Source organism: Rana temporaria, chromosome 7, assembly GCF_905171775.1.
Source record: "Rana temporaria chromosome 7, aRanTem1.1, whole genome shotgun sequence".
NCBI classification, from domain to species: domain Eukaryota; kingdom Metazoa; phylum Chordata; class Amphibia; order Anura; family Ranidae; genus Rana; species Rana temporaria.
Window position 1 is genome coordinate 209,394,024 of NC_053495.1, and position 22,207 is coordinate 209,416,230.

At 55.3% G+C, this 22,207-nt stretch overlaps 1 protein-coding gene across 2 annotated transcripts; it reads left to right on the forward strand.

Annotated features, from left to right (window-relative positions):
- Positions 1-7,697: 7,697 nt before the first annotated feature.
- On the forward strand, positions 7,698-21,824 carry MKNK1 (MAPK interacting serine/threonine kinase 1). 2 transcript variants are annotated; one of them, XM_040360937.1, is made up of 12 exons: positions 7,698-7,815; positions 10,031-10,132; positions 10,764-10,861; positions 11,734-11,813; positions 12,644-12,717; positions 14,569-14,673; positions 15,534-15,589; positions 16,935-17,030; positions 19,526-19,720; positions 20,454-20,696; positions 20,909-20,952; positions 21,040-21,824. In XM_040360937.1, the coding sequence occupies exons 1-12, from the start codon at positions 7,806-7,808 to the stop codon at positions 21,263-21,265; spliced, it is 1,329 nt and encodes a 442-aa protein (XP_040216871.1). In that variant the 5' UTR covers positions 7,698-7,805; the 3' UTR covers positions 21,266-21,824. The 2 variants fall into 2 exon arrangements, with proteins under 2 accessions (XP_040216871.1, XP_040216872.1); XM_040360938.1 differs by having other exon boundaries at positions 7,699-7,815; positions 20,454-20,618; positions 21,040-21,823.
- Positions 21,825-22,207: the final 383 nt, after the last annotated feature.

Genomic DNA, 22,207 nt, shown 5'->3' on the forward strand with positions numbered 1-22,207 from the left:
GGGTACACCACCCATACTTACCCCCATATATCAAGAACACAACCCCAATGGGTACACTGCCTGTACTACACTCTAGATCCCCCCTTTTTGCTATGCTATACAATGAGTAGAGGGGAGTCACTTCTTCACCTAGCCCTACCCCCTACAGTCACTGTGAGGAGCTTGACTATACTATGTAATGAGGGGGGGTTATAGATGGTCCTGGTGTTGATATTGTCAGACTCGAATCTCACTCCCCCCCCCCCCAAAATATCAGTACCCCCACCTAAATATCAGCATCCCTGCCTGAATCTCAGTACCCCCCCCAAATATCAGCACCCTGGCCAAATATCACTACCCCCCCAAAAATCAGCACTCCTGCCTGAACTCACTACCCCCCCAAATATCAGCACCCTGGCTGAATCTCACTACCCCCCCAAATATCAGCACCCTGGCCGAATATCACTACCCCCCCAATATCAGCACTCGAGCCTGAATCTCACTACCCCCCCAAATATCAGCACTCCTGCCTGAATCTCACTACCCCCCCAAATATCAGCACTCTGGCCGAATCTCACTACCCCCCAAATATCAGCACCCTGGCCAAATATCACTACCCTCCCCAAATATCAGCACTCTTGCCTGAATCTCACTACCCCCCCCAAATATCAGCACTCTGGCCGAATCTCACTACCCCCCCAAATATCAGCACCCTGGCCAAATCTCACTACCCCCCAAATATCAGCACCCTGGCCGAATATCACTACCCCCCCCCCAAATATCAGCACTCCTGCCTGAATCTCACTACCCCCCACCCAAAATATCAGCACCCTGCCCGAATCTCACTACCCCCCAAATATCAGCACCCAGCCTGAATCTCACTACCCCCAATTATCATTACCCTGCCCGAATCTCACAACCCCCCAAATATCAGGACCCTGCCCGAATCTCACAACCCCCCAAATATCAGGACCCTGCCCGAATCTCACTACCCCCCCAGATATGAGCACCCTGTCCGAATCTCACTACCCCCCCCCCAAATATCAGCACCCTGCCCGATTCTCGCTAACACCCAAATATCAGCACCCCCGCTTAAATCTCACTACCCCCCACCCAAATTTAAGCACCCTTGTCTTAATCTCAATACCCCCCAAAATATTAACACCCCTGCCCAAATCTCACTACCCCCCCAGATATGAGCACCCTGTCCGAATCTCACTACCCCCCCCCCCCAAATATCAGCACCCTGCCCGATTCTCGCTAACACCCAAATATCAGCACCCCCGCTTAAATCTCACTACCCCCCACCCAAATTTAAGCACCCTTGTCATAATCTCAATACCCCCCAAAATATTAACACCCCTGCCCAAATCTCACTACCCCCCCAGATATGAGCACCCTGTCCGAATCTCACTACCCCCCCCCCCCCCCAAATATCAGCACCCTGCCCGATTCTCGCTAACACCCAAATATCAGCACCCCCGCTTAAATCTCACTACCCCCCACCCAAATTTAAGCACCCTTGTCTTAATCTCAATACCCCCCAAAATATTAACACCCCTGCCCAAATCTCACTACCCCCCAAATATCAGCACCCTGCCCAAATCTCACTACCCCCCAAATATCAGCCCCACCCCCTCTCTCACTGTCCCCCAGCCTTTTTCCTTGATACACACCACAGGATTGAGCTAGTGCAGTGGGGAGATGGTAACAATGGCAGAATGGGGGGGGGGGGTCCCCAGAACTGATATCACATGGCTGTACTTTCTGATCTCAGATGGGAGATTGTAGAGGTGTGTCTAATGCCCAGAGTGACTGCAGGAGGATTCCCCTCCAGGCGATTGGCTGCCTTCCAGCTCCTCAGTCAGAAGATACGCCACCAAACAAGAATTCGCTGCGCTCGGATTTTCCAGCTGTCGGAGCGGAGATGGTGAAGAAGATATTTTCAGTTGCAGCAGCCGGGGGGGGGGGGGCAGAAATACACACAGTGCTGGAAGAGGAGTGAGACTCCTGGACATCCTGCGACGATATCATGGAAGATCTTCTTATCAATTCTCAACAAGTAATATTAGGGGGGGGGGGTGAAAAAATAATGACCCCGAAGGCATCGTCCCGCATTACAACAATGTATACAATGTAACTCATAATTGGTGCTCTAAATAACCCTCGGGGAGTCAAAGCAACAAAACTTTATTCATTAAAAGACAATGGGCTAGATTCAGGTAGGGGCGCACATAGTTACGGCGGCGCAGCGTATCGTATTTACGCTACGTCGCAGCAACTTACAGGAGCAAGTGCAGTATTCACAAAGCACTTGCTCCGTAAGTTGCGTCAGCGTAGCGTAAATGGGGCCGGCGTAAGCGCGCGTAATTCAAATGTGGAAGGGGGGGGCGTGTTTTATGTTAATCTATGATGACCTGACGTGATTGACGTTTTGTACGAACGGCGCATGCGCCGTCCGCGTACATGTCCCGGTGTGCATTGTTCCAAAGTACGCCGCAACAACGTATTGGTTTTGAAGTGAACGTAAATTACGTCAAGCTCTATTCGCGAACGACTTACGCAAATGACGTAAAAAATTCAAATTTCAAAGCGGGAACGACGTCCATACTTAAAGCGGGGGTTCACCCTTAGAGGGCACTTTTCCCCCTTAGCTTCCTGCTCGTTTTTACTAGGGGAATCGGCTATTTATTTTAAACTATGTGCAGTACTTACCCGTTTACGAGACGCATCCTCTCCGTCGCTTCCGGGTATGGGCTTCGGGAATGGGCGTTCCTTCTTGATTGACAGGTTTCCGAGAGGCTTCCGACGGTCGCATCCATCGCGTCACGATTTTCCGAAAGAAGCCGAACGTCGGTGCGCAGGCGCAGTATAGAGCCGCACCGACGTTCGGCTTCTTTCGGCTACTAGTGACGCGATGGATGCGACCGTCGGAAGCCTCTCGGAAGAATGTCAATCAAGAAGGAACGCCCGCTCCCGAAGACCCATACCCGGAAGCGACGGAAGAAGATGCAGCTCGAAAACGGGTAAGTACTGCACATATTTTAATATAAATAGCCGATTCCCCTAGACCGAACGAGCAGGAAGCTAAGGGGAGATTTTTTTTTTTTTTTAAATGGGTGAACTCCCGCTTTAACATTGGTTGCGCCTCCTAATAGCAGGAACAACCTTACGTGGAAAAAGCCTAACGTAAAAAAATTGCGCCGGGCGTACGTACGTTTGTGAATCGGCGTATCTAAGTCATTTGCATATTCTATGCCGAAAACAACGGAAGTGCCCCTAGCGGCCAGCGTAAAAATGCACACAATTATACGCCGCCGCATTCAAGTTATGTCGGCGGAGGAAGCCTATTTTTTCGACGTATCTGCCTTGGAGAATCGGCGTACAGATACGCCGGCACAGATTTGAAATTACGGCGTTGTATCTGGAGATACGCCGCCGTAACTGCTACCTGAATCTAGCCCAATCTTTATTACAAATATTAGCATTAAAAAAATAAAACATAGAGCTGAGTAGATGTAGAATGGTCCAATCCCATCGCTGTGACATGTGCTTAGGTAGGTCGACGCGTTTCGCAGGATCGCCCGCTTCATCAGGACCAGCTATTATTTTTGGGTACATAAAGTTGCAGATGGTACAATGAGGTAAACATTTCATACAAATCAGTCACAAAAGTAGAAATATCTTATACAAAAACTATGAATAGCTCACCTCATATGTGAAAAATTGTAGAGGAGGGGAAAAAAAATATCCGTGAGTATATAAAGAAACATAACTTCCCCCTGTATGGTGCATAAAGGAGGGCAACAGACTGACGGCAAGGGGGTGTGTCTATGGATGTGCTTGCCCGCCCCTGGGACAAATTCCCAGATCCATGTGACCCCAGACTAATCCTACGATAGATCAATAAGTAATAGATACAGCTAGGAATAGAAATAGGAGTCCCTCCTCCACAGTAAGGTGATGTGGCCGGGTGAAGGTGAGGGCTGTGTAGTCGTATCATAGAGTTCCCCGTAGGGTGATGTGGCCGGGTGAAGGTGAGGGCTGTGTATTCATATCATAGAGTCCCTCATGGGGTGATGTGGCCGGGTGGAGTTGAGGGCCGTGTAGTCGTATCACCCCGACAACACCCAGACTCTGCCCCCTCACCCCGACAACACCCAGACTCTGCCCCCTCACCCCGACAACACCCAGACTCTGCCCCCTCACCCCGACAACACCCAGACTCTGCCCCCTCACCCAGACTGTACAACCCTCACCCGACAACACCCAGATTCTTCCACCTCACCCCGACAACACCCAGACTCTGCCCCCTCACCCCAACAACACCCAGATTCTGCCACCTCACCCCGACAACACCCAGACTCTGCCCCCTCACCCCAACAACACCAAGATTCTGTCACCTCACCCCAACACCCAGAATCTGCCCCCTCACCCCGACAACACCCAGACTCTGCCCCCTCACCCCAACAACACCCAGATTCTGCCACCTCACCCCGACAACACCCAGACTCTGCCCCCTCACCCCAACAACACCCAGATTCTGCCACCTCACCCCAACACCCAGAATCTGCCCCCTCACCCCAACAACACCCAGACTCTGCCCCCTCACCCGACAACACCCAGACTCTGCCCCCTCACCCCAACAACACCCAGACTCTGCCCCCTCACCCGACAACACCCAGACTCTGCCCCCTCACCCCAACAACACCCAGATTCTGCCACCTCACCCCGACAACACCCAGACTCTGCCCCCTCACCACAACAACACCCAGATTCTGCCACCTCACCCCGACAACACCCAGACTCTGCCCCCTCACCCAGACTGTACACCCCTCACCCGACAACACCCAGAATCTGCCCCCTCACCCAACAACACCCAGAATCTGCCCCCTCACCCCGACAACACCCAGACTCTGCCCCCTCACCCAACAACACCCAGAATCTGCCCCCTCACCCCGACAACACCCAAACTCTGCCCCCTCACCCCGGCAACACCCACACTCTGCCCCCTCACCCATACTCTGCCCCCTCACCCAGACAACACCCAGACTCTGCCCCCTCACCCAGACTCTGCCCCCTCACCCAGACAACACCCAGACTCTGCCCCCTCAACCGACAACACCCAAACTCTGCCCCCTCACCCCGGCAACACCCAGACTCTGCCCCCTCACCCAGACTCTGCCCCCTCACCCAGACAACACCCAGACTCTGCCCCCTCACCCAGACTCTGCCCCCTCACCCAGAGAACACCCAGACTCTGCCCCCTCAACCGACAACACCCAGACTCTGCCCCCTCACCCAAACAACACCCAGACTCTGCCCCCTCACCCAAACAACACCCAGATTCTGCCCCCTCACCCCCACTCTGCCCCCTCACCCCGACAACACCCAGATTCTGCCACCTCACCCCGACAACACCCAGACTCTGCCCCCTCACCCAGACTGTACACCCCTCACCCGACAACACCCAGACTCTGCCCCCTCACCCAACAACACCCAGAATCTGCCCCCTCACCCCGACAACACCCAGACTCTGCCCCCTCACCCCGACAACACCCAGACCCTGCCCCCTCACCCAAACAACACCCAGACTCTGCCCCCTCACCCCGACAACACCCAGATTCTGCCACCTCACCCCGACAACACCCAGACTCTGCCCCCTCACCCAGACTGTACACCCCTCACCCGACAACACCCAGAATCTGCCCCCTCACCCAACAACACCCAGAATCTGCCCCCTAACCCCGATAACAACCAGACTCTGCCCCCTCACCCAACAACACCCAGAATCTGCCCCCTCACCCCGACAACACCCAGACCCTGCACCCTCACCCAAACAACACCCAGACTCTGCCCCTTCACCTCGGCAACACCCAGACTCTGCCCCCTCACCCAAACACCCAGACTCTGCCCCCTCACCCTGACAACACCCAGAATCTGCCCCCTCACCCCGACAACATCCAAACTCTGCCCCCTCACCCCGGCAACACCCACACTCTGCCCCCTCACCCAGACTCTGCCCCCTCACCCAGACAACACCCAGACTCTGCCCCCTCACCCAGACTCTGCCCCCTCACCCAGACAACACCCAGACTCTGCCCCCTCAACCGACAACACCCAAACTCTGCCCCCTCACCCCGGCAACACCCAGACTCTGCCCCCTCACCCAGACTCTGCCCCCTCACCCAGACAACACCCAGACTCTGCCCCCTCACCCAGACTCTGCCCCCTCACCCAGACAACACCCAGACTCTGCCCCCTCAACCGACAACACCCAGACTCTGCCCCCTCACCCAAACAACACCCAGACTCTGCCCCCTCACCCCGACAACACCCAGATTCTGCCACCTCACCCCGACAACACCCAGACTCTGCCCCCTCACCCAGACTGTACACCCCTCACCCAACACCCAGAATCTGCCCCCTCACCCAACAACACCCAGAATCTGCCCCCTCACCCCGACAACACCCAGACTCTGCCCCCTCACCCCGACAACACCCAGACTCTGCCCCCTCACCCCGACAACACCCAGACTCTGCCCCCTCACCCCGACAACACCCAGATTCTGCCACCTCACCCCGACAACACCCAGACTCTGCCCCCTCACCCAGACTGTACACCCCTCACCCGACAACACCCAGAATCTGCCCCCTCACCCAACAACACCCAGAATCTGCCCCCTCACCCCGACAACACCCAGACTCTGCCCCCTCACCCAACAACACCCAGAATCTGCCCCCTCACCCCGACAACACCCAGACCCTGCACCCTCACCCAAACAACACCCAGACTCTGCCCCTTCACCTCGGCAACACCCAGACTCTGCCCCCTCACCCAAACAACACCCAGACTCTGCCCCCTCACCCTGACAACACCCAGAATCTGCCCCCTCACCCCGACAACACCCAAACTCTGCCCCCTCACCCCGGCAACACCCAGACTCTGCCCCCTCACCCAGACAACACCCAGACTCTGCCCCCTCACCCAGACTCTGCCCCCTCACCCAGACAACACCCAGACTCTGCCCCCTCAACCGACAACATCCAAACTCTGCCCCCTCACCCCGGCAACACCCAGACTCTGCCCCCTCACCCAGACTCTGCCCCCTCACCCAGACTCTGCCCCCTCACCCAGACTCTGCCCCCTCACCCAGACAACACCCAGACTCTGCCCCCTCAACCGACAACACCCAGACTCTGCCCCCTCACCCAGACTCTGCCCCCTCACCCAAACAACACCCAGACTCTGCCCCCTCACCCGACAACACCCAGACTCTGCCCCCTCACCCAAGCAACATCCAGACTCTGCCCCCTCACCCAAGCAACATCCAGACTCTGCCTCCCCCCCTCACCCCGACAACACCCAGACTCTGCCCCAACACCCAGACTATACACCCCTCACCCCGAAAACACCCAGACTCTGCGCCTTTCATACAAAATGTAGGCCCTCTGGCCCCCCTCATGCAGTGCTCTCAGGAGATGTGGGTGGTGAGCAGTATTTAGTTATCTGAGGAGAATAAACATTCATAGTGAAGACTTGATTTCCGGGGCGGGTCTTCTCCATCTCCCCATTTTGCTCTCGGCGGCCATATTCTTGGTTGTCTAGCGGAGCCCTCCGTCACCTCGGCGGCGACACTTCCGGGTGTGAGAATTCCGCCTACTCACCCAACCAATCAGGAGTGAGAACGTAGGCAGACAGCCGGTAGGAAAGGGCGGGGGGAGACCGAGGTATGACTATCAGAGAAATAGGCGGGGTCTGAGTGCAGAGTGCGGGAGCTGCTGGACGAGTCGGAGAGTCTCTGTGTCACCCGGTGACCCGACTGATGCCGGCAGGTAAGGAGGGGGGGTAGGGGATCCGGGTGTATTATCTCCGGGAGGGTATGGGGAGGGGGGGTCCGCTCTTCCGTCCCCCGTCAAAATGATGACTCTCCCGGGAATGGTCTGTACTTCCGGGTATGGGGGGGGCCCCCTGGACACTGTACAGACTGTGACCCCCAGAGGGGAGATTCACTTCCGGACTGTGTCCCCTCCTGGGGCTCTGTGAGGTCAGGAAAAGTCGGGGCCCCTGGGGGGGATCTGGGAGGTCAGGAGGAGTTGGGGATCCTGGGGGGGAGGGGGCTCTGTGAGGTCAGGAGAAGTTGGGGATCCTGGGGGGGAGGGGGCTCTGTGAGGTCAGGAGAAGTTGGGGATCCTGGGGGGGGAAGGGGGCTCTGTGAGGTCAGGAGAAGTTGGGGATCCTGGGGGAAGGGGGCTCTGTGAGGTCAGGAGAAGTTGGGGATCCTCGGGGGGAGGGGGCTCTGTGAGGTCAGGAGAAGTCGGGGATCCTGGGGGGGAGGGGGCTCTGTGAGGTGGGGGATCCTGGGGGGAAGGGGGGGGGCTCTGTGAGGTCAGGAGAAGTTGGGGATCCTGGGGGGAAGGGGGCTCTGTGAGGTGGGGGATCCTGGGGGGAAGGGGGGGGGGCTCTGTGAGGTCAGGAGAAGTTGGGGATCCTGGGGGGGAGGGGGGCTCTGGGAGGTCAGGAGAAGTTGGGGATCCTGGGGGGGAGGGGGCTCTGAGGTGGGGGATCCTGGGGGGAAGGGGGTGGCTCTGTGAGGTCAGGAGAAGTTGGGGATCCTGGGGGGAAGGGGGCTCTGTGAGGTGGGGGATCCTGGGGGGAGGGGGGGGGGGCTCTGTGAGGTCAGGAGAAGTTGGGGATCCTGGGGGGGAGGGGGGGGGCTCTGTGAGGTCAGGAGAAGTTGGGGATCCTGGGGGGAGGGGGGGGGCTCTGTGAGGTCAGGAGAAGTTGGGGATCCTGGGGGGAGGGGGCTCTGTGAGGTCAGGAGAAGTTGGGGATCCTGGGGGGAGGGGGCTCTGTGAGGTCAGGAGAAGTTGGGGATCCTGGGGGGGGGAGGGGGCTCTGTGAGGTCAGGAGAAGTTGGGGATCCTGGGGGGAAGGGGGCTCTGTGAGGTCAGGAGAAGTTGGGGATCCTGGGGGGGGCTCTGTGAGGTCAGGAGAAGTTGGGGATCCTGGGGGGGGGGGGCTCTGTGAGGTCAGGAGAAGTTGGGGATCCTGAGGGTGGGGGGCTCTGTGAGGTCAGGAGAAGTTGGGGATCCTGGGGGGAGGGGGGCTGTGTGAGGTCAGGAGAAGTTGGGGATCCTGGGGGGAGGGGGGCTGTGTGAGGTCAGGAGAAGTTGGGGATCCTGGGGGGGGGGGCTGTGTGAGGTCAGGAGAAGTTGGGGATCCTGTGGGGGAAGGGGGGCTCTGTGAGGTCAGGAGAAGTTGGGGATCCTGGGGGGGAGGGGGCTCTGTGAGGTCAGGAGAAGTTGGGGACCCTGGGGGGAGGGGGCTCTGTGAGGTCAGGAGAAGTTGGGGATCCTGGGGGGAGGGGGCTCTGTGAGGTCAGGAGAAGTTGGGGATCCTGGGGGAGCTCTGTGTGAGGTCGTGGATCCTGGGGGGAGGGGGGCTCTGTGAGGTCAGGAGAAGTTGGGGATCCTGGGGGGAGGGGGCTCTGTGAGGTCAGGAGAAGTTGGGGATCCTGGGGGGAGGGGGCTCTGTGAGGTCAGGAGAAGTTGGGGATCCTGGGGGGAGGGGGCTCTGTGAGGTCAGGAGAAGTTGGGGATCCTGGGGGAGCTCTGTGTGAGGTCGTGGATCCTGGGGGGGGAAGGGAGGCTCTCTGTGAGGTCAGGAGAAGTTGGGGATCCTGGGGGGGGGGGGGCTCTGTGTGAGGTCAGGAGAAGTTGGGGATCCTGGGGGAGCTCTGTGTGAGGTCAGGAGAAGTTGGGGATCCTGGGGGGAAGGGGGCTCTGTGAGGTCAGGAGAAGTTGGGGATCCTGGGGGGGGAGGGGGGCTCTGTGAGGTCAGGAGAAGTTGGGGATCCTGGGGGGAGGGGGGCTCTGTGAGGTCAGGAGAAGTTGGGGATCCTGGGGGGGGGGGGGGCTCTGTGAGGTCAGGAGAAGTTGGGGATCCTGGGGGTAGACTCTGTGAGGTCAGGAAAGTGGGGAGGGAAATCTTGCGGTCGCCTCCTCTGGTGATGGCGCACGGTGACGCCTTTCTTCTGTTTTGGCACAGAAATGGTGAGAAGTCAGCCCATCCCGATAGATGACCCCGGGAAACGGAAGAAGAAGAAGCGGAGGACCCGAGCGGCGGACAGCTTCACCGGGAAGTTTGCAGGTTTGTGAAAATGACGTCTGGTGTTCAGTTCGAGGTCCTCACCTTGGCCAGAAACTTATCTCCATCCTCTCTGCCCCCCGAAGGGTTGTCTCTCCTCTCTCTGCCCCCCGGAGGGTTGCGTCTCTCCTCTCTCTGCCCCCCGGGGGGTTGCGTCTCTCCTCTCTCTGCCCCCCGGAGGGTTGCGTCTCTCCTCTCTCTGCCCCCCGGGGGGTTGCGTCTCTCCTCTCTCTGCCCCCCGGGGGGTTGCGTCTCTCCTCTCTCTGCCCCCCGGGGGGTTGCGTCTCTCCTCTCTCTGCCCCCCGGGGGGTTGCGTCTCTCCTCTCTCTGCCCCCCGGGGGGTTGCGTCTCTCCTCTCTCTGCCCCCCGGGGGGTTGCGTCTCTCCTCTCTCTGCCCCCCGGGGGGTTGCGTCTCTCCTCTCTCTGCCCCCCGGGGGGTTGTCTCTCAGGGAAGAGATTGGTTGTTGGAGGAATTTATCAAAACTGGAGCAGCCGGAATCGGAAGCTCTGTGTATGGAAACCAATCGGCTTGAAGATAGCAGCTGATTGGTTGCCATCCACTTCACATCTATCCCCCCCCCCCCCCCCCCCAATGCTTTCTCTGCTCTGATTTTTGGAATGTTTTTGTTGGCAGACTCGTACCAGCTGACTGATGAGCTGTTGGGGGAAGGAGCGTACGCCAAGGTTCAGGGATGTGTCAGCCTCCAGACTGGGAAGGATTACGCCGTGAAGGTGACACTACACACGTTTACTGAATGTATCGGGGAAGGTGGTTGGTGGGGGGTCGGGGGGGGGGGGGGGGGGGGTTGGTCATGGTGTGGAAGGTGGTTGGGGTGGGGTTGGCGGATAGCTGCTCGGGGTGGGGAAGGTGATTGTCGGGAGTGGGGAAAGTGGTTGGTGGGGGTCATGGCGTGGGGTTGGTGGTTGGCGGATAGCTGCTCAGGGTGGGGAAGGTGGTTGGTGGGGGTCGGGGGGGGGGGTTGGTCATGGTGTGGTTGGTGGCTAGTTGGTTGGGGAAGGTGGTTGGAGTGGGGTTGGCGGATAGCTGGTCGGGAAGGTGATTGTCGGGAGTGGGGAAGGTGGTTGGTGGGGGTCATGGCGTGGGGTTGGTGGTTGGCAGATAGCTGGTTGGGAAGGAGGTTGGTTGGTGGGGAAGGGGGTCGAGGTGGCGGGTGGGTCATGGTGTGGAAGGTGGTTGGAGGCTAGTTGGTTGGGGAAGGTGGTTGGAGTGGGGTTGGCGGATAGCTAGTCGGGGTGGGGAAGGTGATTGTCGGGAGTGGGGAAGGTGGTTGGTGGGGGTCATGGCGTGGGGTTGGTGGTTGGCAGATAGCTGGTTGGGGTGGGGAAGGAGGTTGGTTGGTGGGGAAGGGGGTCGAGGTGGCGGGTGGGTCATGGTGGTTGGCAGCTAGTTGATCGGGGTGGGGAAGGTGGTTGGAGTGGGGAAGGTGGTTGGTCGGGGTGGGGAAGGTGATTGGCAGGGGTTGGGTTGGGGAAGGCGGTTGGCGGGGGTCGGAGGGGGCATGGGTCGGTCTGGGTGTTGTGCTCTTTGTCTCCCTCTGGTGGTTTGTCCGGGGACCTGTCTGACCTCTTGTCCCCCTCTGCAGATCGTGGAGAAGGCGGCGGGACACAGCCGCAGTCGAGTTTTCCGGGAAGTGGAGACTTTGTATCAGTGTCAAGGCAACAAGTAATAACCTCAGTTATAGAAATAGTGTCTGATGTTTGGGGGTCGGTATTTGGGACGCACACAGGATGTATTTCTGTCTGATCACTGAGTGTCCATAACAGCCAATCCCCCTTCTTACCTTCCCTGTTGGGCATGGAGGCGATCAGGTTGCCATGGACTCTGACCGTTCTCCGGTTTATTGATATTTTTTTTAATTTTTTTTTTTTTTTTTTTTTTTTTTTCAAATTGGAATTCTAGCAGTGGGTTTTTTTTTTTTTTTTTGTTTTTTTCTTGGATGGAAAGGTGAGACCCTCTTTCAGGTCTTTACTGCCGTACCCTCACTTCCTGTCTAGGGCAAGTCACATCTTCTGAGTGTCACTGGAACAGGAAGTGAAGGGGAATCCCAGCAACAGGGGTCCTGGAGAGCAGACAATGGATGGAAAATCCTTTCCCACTTTTTTTTTTTTTTTTTCCCCTGCAGTCCCATGTGAGGGTATTGTGGCCCCATAGAGTCCATCGTCATGTCTGAATGTGAAACCCGGACATGGTGCGACTCTCACAAACAGGAGGCCTTAAATTGACCATTCACATTGCTCAGTGATTGTCTTCTCTGCACCCGGGGGGGGGGGGGGGGGGGGGGTGTTGCATGTGGGATTGGATGTGGTAGGTTGTGCATGTGGGAGCAGATGGGGATGTGGGTGGATAAGGCTGGCTGATTGGTATGTTGTGAATCCTTGGGGTTGCTTTTCTATCTAATGAGCAGAGTGAGTGGGCGGGCGCTCTGGATGTTGTGGGCGGAGTGAGCGATTGTTCTTGGTGGTTGACGTTCACCTTCTTTTTTCACTCCTCAGGAATATTCTGGAATTAATCGAGTTCTGTGAAGACGACACTCGCTTCTATCTGGTGTTTGAGAAGCTGCGAGGAGGTGAGTCGCGTCCGGTGACTCCGGTTCTCGGATTAATGGCAGAAAACAAAGTTCACTGGTGGAGCGTCAGACTCTGGGGAATGCAGAGGAATCGGCAATGGAGAACGCTCTCCTATGGCGCCATCTGCTGGTTGCAGAAAACACAAACATCTTGGCTTGTAGATTAGACGTGGTGGTAGAGTAGTGTGTGTGCCGGCGGTCTGACCCTAGATATACCCGGGATGGAGGGGGATGATCACTCGTTGGCTACGACTTCTATTTTTTATTTTTTTGCCTCCTGTGATCCTGTTCTGACTCTCCGTGTGTAATGGGTCAGTATGGGGGATCGATATTGCTTCGTGTTGGATCAGTATTGGGTGGGTAATGGGTCGATATGGGGATCAGTAATGGGTCGGTGTTGGGTGGGTAATGGATCAGTATGTGGATCGGTATTGGGTGGTTAAGGCTCCCTATTGGGTCGGTATGGATCAGTATTGGGTGGGTAATGGATCAGTATGTGGATCTGTGTTGGATGGGTTGTGGATCAGTGTTTGGTGGGTAATGGATCAGTTTGGGGATCGGTATTGGATGAATATGGGGGTATGGATCAGTATTGGGTCACTAATTGATTAGTATTGTGTCAGTATGGATCGGTATTGGGTGGGTAAAAGATCAGTGTGGGGGTCGGTATTGGGTGGGTAATGGGTCAGTATGGGGGTTTGTATTGGGATCGGTATGGGGGTTTGTATTGGGATCGGTATGGGGGTTGGTATCGGGTCAGTATGGGGGTTTGTATTGGGTGGGTACTGGATTAGTATTGGGATCGGTATGGGGGTTGGTATTGGGTGGATACTGGCTTGGTATTGGGATCGGTATGGGGCTTGGTATTGGGTGGGTAATGGATCGGTATGGCTCAGTATTGGGTGGGTACTGGCTCAGTATTGGGTGGGTAATGGATCGGTATGGGGGTTTGTATTGGGATCGGTATGGCTCAGTATGGCTCAGTATTGGGTGGGTACTGGCTCAGTATTGGGTGGGTAATGGATCGGTATGGGGGTTTGTATTGGGATCGGTATGGCTCAGTATTGGGTGGGTACTGGCTCAGTATTGGGTGGGTAATGGATCGGTATGGGGGTTTGTATTGGGATCGGTATGGGGGTTGGTATCGGGTCAGTATGGGGGTTTGTATTGGGTGGGTACTGGATTAGTATTGGGATCGGTATGGGGGTTGGTATTGGGATCGGTATTGGGTGGGTAATGGATCGGTATGGCTCAGTATTGGGTGGGTACTGGCTCAGTATTGGGTGGGTAATGGATCGGTATGGGGGTTTGTATTGGGATCGGTATGGGGCTTGGTATTGGGATCGGTATGGCTCAGTATTGGGTGGGTACTGGCTCAGTATTGGGTGGGTAATGGATCGGTATGGGGGTTTGTATTGGGATCGGTATGGCTCAGTATGGCTCAGTATTGGGTGGGTACTGGCTCAGTATTGGGTGGGTAATGGATCGGTATGGGGGTTTGTATTGGGATCGGTATGGCTCAGTATTGGGTGGGTACTGGCTCAGTATTGGGTGGGTAATGGATCGGTATGGGGGTTTGTATTGGGATCGGTATGGCTCAGTATTGGGTGGGTACTGGCTCAGTATTGGGTGGGTAATGGATCGGTATGGGGGTTTGTATTGGGATCGGTATGGCTCAGTATTGGGTGGGTAATGGATCGGTATGGCTCAGTATTGGGTGGGTACTGGCTCAGTATTGGGTGGGTACTGGCTCAGTATTGGGTGGGTACTGGCTCAGTATTGGGTCATTGTTCTGTTGATTGTTGGTAATTTTGTGATTTCCGTTCTGACGTCATCATTTCTGTCCTCCAGGCTCCATACTGTCGCACATCCAGAGGAGGAAGCACTTTAATGAGATGGAGGCGAGTACGGTGGTCCGGGATATTGCATTGGCTCTGGACTTCCTCCATACAAAAGGTAAGATGGGGGGAGGGGGCGGCTGTGTATACAAGTGCTGAGAGCGTCAGATCAGCTTCACACTGACGCTGTGTGCAAATACACTATAATACCAAAAGTATTGGGACGCCTGCCTTTACACGCACATGAACTGTAATGACATCCCAGTTTTAGTCTGGAGGGTTTAATATTGAGTTGGCTCCGCCCTTTGCAGCTATAACAGCTTCACCTCTTCTGGGAAGGCCGTTCAGGGGTCGGTGGTGGGCGGCTTTAGTTTCTATAATATGGACTTCGGCTCTGATTCTGTGGAATTGCAATTTTGTTTTAGCCACACCCAATATTCAGTGCAAGTAGAAAAGCGCCCATTTGTGCCATGTGTGTCGCTTGTCTTTTGTTGCAAAACCGCTGCCCCCCCCCCAGAGAGGGACTCACAGGGAGTCTGGAGGAGTCCCGTTCAGGATTTGCACATCGCAAATGGAATTTTTTTTTTTAAATCGCATGCAATTTATGCAGGAGTGTGGTGCAATTCCTGCCTGAATCGCATGCAGTTTCCCGCACCAACCCTGTATGATCCCCGGGCCTAAGTCACTGACAAGCCTGGGATCACACAGGCGCGACAGGAATTGCACCACATTACTGTTCAAATTGAATGTGACTCTTTGCAGTGCGTTTTGCGCCCCTTCATTTTGAAAGGATGCAAATCGCACCTCAAAGTATCGGTACTCGCCAATAAAAAAAAATGTCTCTCAGTGTAACCCTAATATAGTCCTGTAAATGTCACTGGACTGCTATCTGTACCTGAAAGTGCCCTCGCCCCGCTACCGACCCCCAGCTCACTATAAAAGTGTGTGTCGATCTTGATGATGATTTCCATCTTTTAGGAATCGCACATCGGGACCTGAAGCCAGAAAACATTTTGTGCCAATATGAGGACAAGGTAAGAATTGTATTTCGGTGTGGCTGCACGTCCACAAAGGATCAATCAATGTGTCAGCCCAGGAGAACAGGTTTAAGCTCTATTCTCGTTGGTACAGGACCCCGGACAAGCTCCACAAAATCTACCCTCACGTCCCGGCTACGTGTTGGAGGTGCTCCTCGGCTGAGGGCACCCTCCTACACGTATGGTGGGATTGTCCGATGATCCAACCATTCTGGAAAGGGGTACATGACCTTATCTCTAGCATAACCACCTACTCACCCGACTACTCGCCGGCACAATACTTACTCCACCACACCTCCCTGCCTAAATCGGTTTATCACAAATCCCTGATCTTGCACCTCATAAATGCCGCCACACAATGCATACCTACCAAATGGAAAGACCCTCTCCCCCCCACCCTGGACGACTGGCGGTCTAGGGTCAAGAGAATCGAAGAGATGGAGAAGATTATTCACCAAGCCAAGGATACACAAGAAAAGTTTAGGCACACGTGGTCCTGCTGGACGCACTACAAAGACACCCTTTGTCCGGTTGCCTCTCCTGCATCCCCTGCCACACAATAGCTCCCACATACGGTCGGATGTGCGGTCTCCCAAACACTCTCACGGCCACACCCACCCTGACCTGCCCTCCCCCCCTCTTTTCTCCCTCCCTGATCTGCTGAGCCCCTTCCTGTCCTACTGAAATGTGCTACCGCACACTCGACTAGCCCTTAGATAACTTACCCTGATGGATCTCTCCCTTCTTGGCCCAAGCCGACCTTTAGTTAAACTCCTGTGAGGGCTGCTACTGCCCCTTTGCTTGCACTTTCTATGGACTAAGATTAAGAAGACTTGTACCATAACGGTCCTGGTTAGATACCCACCTGGGTGTAACTCCACAGGTACCCTCCTGCCCACAGCTTGATCCCTATCGGGGTGGGCAGCAGAGGTGCCGACGCACACAGGTCCATTACCCTGTTGATCCAGTAGTAGGGTCACCTACGCCCCCTATCCCCCCCTCCCCTCGTTGATCTTGGCTTTCTGACGGACACGGTTGACCCAGTGAATTTGTAACACTGGTTACGAAACAAGGAATACTGATTCTACACTCTTAATGCTATTGATAGTTTTAATGTTAACCTGTATTGACTTCCTCATGCTGTTACAACACACTGACTGTAAACTGCTTACTATTACTATTACTATTACTATTCCCATTCCCTGTATGTTATTGATGGAAAAATTTTCAATAAAAATCTTTTGGAAAAAAAAAAAAAAAAAGAATTGTATTTCATCTTTCTGTGCTGCGGATTGGTTGCTCGGCGGTCACATTGTGAAATAACTTCCCATGTGATTTTCAGGTGTCACCGGTGAAGATCTGTGACTTTGACCTCGGAAGCGGAGTGAAGCTGAACAGCGCGTGCACGCCCATCACCACCCCCGAGCTCACCACTCCGGTAAGTGCAGCCATCCCTAGTATGATGTGGGGCTCTATGGTCTGGAATGTGGGTGGGTCTCTGCGTGAGGTGGGTGGGTCTTTGTGCAGTTCTGGTCCACGTACACTAATGGGGAGGAGTTGTGGGTGGAGCTGAGCTCATCATTTTGGCCTTCATATATCTGATAAATTAACTCTTTGATCCATATTGACAGCAGCCTCCTACATGTGCCGTCAGATCGCCATCTGCTGGCTGCCAACAGAATTCTGTATTTGTTAGGTTGAGACCAGGGTGGATTTGATTTAAATCCTAATTTGTAAAATGACTGTCCTCCTCTGCCCCCGCTCCTCCTCTGCCCCCGTTCCTCCTCTGCCCCCCCGCCTGTTGGCTCCTCCTCTGCCCCCCCGCCTGTTGGCTCCTCCTCTGCCCCCCCGCCTGTTGGCTCCTCCTCTGCCCCCCCGCCTGTTGGCTCCTCCTCTGCCCCCCCGCCTGTTGGCTCCTCCTCTGCCCCCCCGCCTGTTGGCTCCTCCTCTGCCCCCCCCGCCTGTTGGCTCCTCCTCTGCCCCCCCGCCTGTTGGCTCCTCCTCTGCCCCCCCGCCTGTTGGCTCCTCCTCTGCCCCCCCGCCTGTTGGCTCACCGTCGGTCCTATTTACTTTAATGGGACGGCTGGTGATGCGGCAGCGACACAACAAGGTGAGGGAGGTGGCGGCAGCGGGTGATTGGACAACCACTAACGGGCGCTGCCATGATGGATCTGAAATGACAGGTGCTCTTTAAATATAAGGACTTATTCTCGCTGGTAGTTAAAATGTTTAATCATTGCAAACAAAATGAAGGTTTCCTATTTAGAATAATAAGCTGTCAGTTTAGTAAATATTCCCACACTGGTCTTTTTTTTTTTTTTTTTTTTCTTCTTCTTCTTCTTCTTTTTTTTTTTTCTTCTTCTTCTTCTCTCAAATAAGCTGCTTGGGTTTCACTTTAATTTTTACTGTTACTATTGCGCTAAAGATGGCGCCTGCAAACCAACCCTAGGGGCTTTCACACTGGAGCTCCAAAAGTCCTGGTAGTACCATCTTTGTAGCAGTGTGTTTACTGCTCCTTCCCATTGAAAGCAATGGGAAACCGCGGCTATACCGCAGAGGCGCATTGCTGGCATTACCCCTTTTCGGACGCTAGAGGGGGTTCAAACGGCACCTCTCCCCTCCTTCCCGTCTTTCCTAGCCCCCCTTTTTTCTCCCCCCCCCCCCCAAACCCTGGTTGAGACTGACTTCATAACATCCTGATATTTATGGAGGGCAAGAGTGTGGCGGAGATGAGTGAGCTCATTAATAATGGGGGGGAGATTACCATCACTACCCAGTAGAAGTAGTGAGATGGGGGGAAGACGAGTGGCAGAGGGTAGGTGCCGGGGTGATGGTGGCGGCATCCAGTTGTTTCTGGGGGGGTGAAGTGTGGTCCTGGTTGACTGGAAGAGAACTGATCCTGGTTGACTGGAAGAGAAGGAATTGGTTATCGGTTGGAGTGATGGGAGCATTACACAGGGAATAGATTGAAGCTCTCTTTATGTCCTGGGAGCTGGCTGATCAGTGGTGGTCAACTTGAAAATGATAAACGGCCTCATGTGTGGCCCCCTGACACTTCGCAAAATGGCAGTGAATTTTTCCTGCATTGCATCCGGTTAGGCAGCCCATTCAAAATGAACAAACGATAAGACGCCTCAACTCCCAAAATTTCAGCATTGGTGTCAGTAATATTAACCCTGGATTAGTCTGGACCGCTGTTGTTGGATGGGTTCCCTCCTGGGTTAGTCTGAACAACGGTCAGGGACCAGTAACTATAGAAGCAGAGAGGCTCCCACAGATCACCCTGGTGGTTGATGCAGCATCACCTAAGGGGTGCGGTCTAAGCACTGGCCTGTGTTCCCCAGAGCCCCTGATGGTGGGGGATGGGTGTTGGTAGCAGGTCGTGGTCCTCAGAATCGCCCCACCAGAAGGTGAGCAATCTGGGGTCCAGTAGCAGATATAGTCGGTAGAGGAAGCAAAGTCGGTAAATGAGCCAAAGGTCAGTAACAAGTGGGAGCATAGTCAAAGAAAAAGCCAAAGGTTGGTAACAAGTGTTGGTGGGGATATGGACAGCTACAGGTACACAAAGGAGCGAGATATTAGCTGGCGAAGAGCACAATAATCTGGCAAACAGGAAGTGCAGAGACATGGCTTGCATAGTTCATGGTAGGAGTAAAGAGTTCAAAGTTAAAGACCGAGTTGTTCAAGGAATTGTCCAGAATTCCAGTTGGCTTGGCAAGAAGAGTTGCTGGCAGAGGTCGCAGGTTCAGATCCCAGTCGTTGGGTGGGTTCCGGTATGGGCAGTCGCTGTTGGGTGGGTTCCGGTATGGGCAGTCGCTGTTGGGTGGGGTCCGGTATGGGCAGTTGTACGTTGTTGGGTGGGTTTCGGTATGGGCAGTCGTTGTTCGGTGGGTTCCCTCCTGTCTTTGACGCATGTCCGGTCTTCTCTTGCAGTGCGGCTCGGCGGAATACATGGCTCCAGAGGTGGTGGAAGTCTTCACGGATGAGGCCACGTTCTATGACAAGCGCTGCGACTTGTGGAGTCTGGGGGTCATATTGTACATCATGCTGAGCGGATACCCTCCCTTTGTGGGCAACTGCGGAGCGGACTGTGGCTGGGACCGAGGAGAGGTCTGCAAAGTGTGCCAGGTACTGTACACCGAGCACAGGCTCACCGCTCTGTATGTACCGATTGCCATAGGTGTGACCTCCTCCTACCCCCCCAGGCACATCAGCCGTCACTTCCATCTGATTATCCTAATTTCAGTCCCACCTGGTGATTAAGATGTAAGGAGGGGGTCACTGACCTGAGTTTGTATTGGGGTGGGTAGGAGGGGCTCATTGTCTTGTATTTGGGGGTGCAGGGGGACATGGCTCATTGTCCTGTATTTAGGGGGGGGGGGGGAGTGGGACGGAGGAGTGACTGGGCTCATTATCCTGTATTGGGTGGGGGGGGCTGACTGAGTTTTGTTGAGGGGTCACTGCAAGCTCATTGCCCTGTATTTGGGGGGGGGGGGGGACACTGGGCTCATTGCCCTGTATTTGGGGGGGGGGGGGGGGCTCGTGACTGCAAGTTTATATTGGGGTGGGTAGGAGGGGGTCACTTTGATCACATTGTCTTGAATTTGGGGGGGGCTGTGGGCTCATTGTCCATTTCGGGCAGACACTGGGCTCGTTGTCTTGTATTTGGGGGGGGGGACACTGGGCTTGTTGTCTTGTATCTATAGGGGGGGGGAAGACTGTGGGCTCATGGTCTTGTATTTGGGGGGGGGGGTGGGACTGTGGGCTCATGGTCTTGTATTTGGGGGGACTGACTGTGAGCTTGTTGCTCTGTTTGTATACTAGGGTGCTGACACTATTCTGCATCGTGTTTTACTATTAGAACGAGCTTTTTGAAAGTATTCAGGAGGGGAAGTACGAATTTCCGGAGAAGGATTGGTCGCACATCTCCAACCCCGCCAAAGATCTCATCTCCAAGCTGCTGGTTCGGGACGCCAAAGCTCGGCTCAGCGCTGCTCAGGTTCTGCAGCACCCGTGGGTGCAGGGGGTAAGGGATGCTGGATATCCTGCTGTACCCTGCTACTGCTCTTGTTTCTCCTGTCACTTCTCAATGACAATCCTTGGGGTATGTTTGTGTGTTCTGTGCTCTGTCCATCTACCTCCTAATGCCTCTGATCCGGCTTCCCCCTCCCCCACTCTTTTTGCCCCTCCCGTTCTCTCGCCTTCCTTGGTTTCTGCCCTCTCCTCCCGCTGTGTTTTGCCCTCGTGTTGTATTTTGGTTCCCACCTCTTCAGTGTCTTTTTTTTTTTTATTTTTTATTTTTTTTTATTTTTTTAGGATGCTCCGGTGAGAGGACTGCCCACCCCGATGGTTCTTCAGAGGTAAGTCTTCACTGATGAGCTCGGTATTGGTGCCGCAGTGTTGCCCTTGGTGGCGGGTGTAAGTGATCACACGTCTCTGTCTTGCAGGAACAGCAGCACCAAGGAGCTCACACTCTTCGCAGCAGAAGCCATCGCAGTGAACCGCCAACTTTCCCAACATGACAGCGACCTGAGTGACGACAGTGAAAGTTTAATCCAGAAGATTTGCTCCATGAGACTGTCTCCTCCCTCTAAATCCCGCCTGGCCAAGCGCCGAGCCCAGGCCCTGGCCAGCAAAGGCGGCGCTCCTGTCAGTTCCCCTCTGGGGGTGTGACCTCGGAGGACTGGACTGTACCCCCATCATATGGCACTTTCCTCCAGTCTGGGCCCTGTGTCAGCGGCTCATCAATATATCCCCATGTCAGCGGCACTTCTCTATATCCTCAGTCTGGGCCCCATGTCAGCGGCACTTCTCTATATCCTCCAGTCTGGGCCCCATGTCAGCGGCTCATCAATATATCCTCAGTCTGGGCCCCATGTCAGCGGCACTTCTCTGTATCCTCCAGTCTGGGCCCCATATCAGCGGCACTTCTCTGTATCCTCCAGTCTGGGCCCCATGCCAGCGGCACTTCTCTGTATCCTCCAGTCTGGGCCCCATGCCAGCGGCACTTCTCTATATCCTCCAGTCTGGGCCCCATGCCAGCGGCACTTCTCTATATCCTCCAGTCTGGGCCCCATGTCAGCGGCACTTCTCTATATCCTCCAGTCTGGGCCCCATGCCAGCGGCACTTCTCTATATCCTCCAGTCTGGGCCCCATGCCAGCGGCACTTCTCTATATCCTCCAGTCTGGGCCCCATGCCAGCGGCACTTCTCTATATCCCCAGTCTGGGCCCCTTGTCGGTGGCTCATCAATATATCCTCAGTCTGGGCCCCATGTCAGCGGCACTTCTCTGTATCCTCCAGTCTGGGCCCCATGCCAGCGGCACTTCTCTATCCTCCAGTCTGGGCCCCGTGTCAGCGGCTCTTTTATGTATCCTCCAGTCTGGGCCCCGTGCCAGCGGCACTTCTCTCTATCCTCCAGTCTGGGCCCCGTGTCAGCGGCTCTTTTATGTATCCTCCAGTCTGGGCCCCGTGCCAGCGGCACTTCTCTCTATCCTCCAGTCTGGGCCCCGTGCCAGCGGCACTTCTCTATCCTCCAGTCTGGGCCCCGTGCCAGCGGCACTTCTCTATCCTCCAGTCTGGGCCCCGTGCCAGCGGCACTTCTCTATCCTCCAG

Coding starts and splice junctions, on each gene's coding strand:
- MKNK1 (XM_040360937.1), top strand. Junction 10,133..10,763: donor CTTCACCGGGAAGTTTGCAG/GTTTGTGAAAAT, acceptor TTTTGTTGGCAG/ACTCGTACCAGCTGACTGAT. Junction 14,674..15,533: donor GGACTTCCTCCATACAAAAG/GTAAGATGGGGG, acceptor TCCATCTTTTAG/GAATCGCACATCGGGACCTG.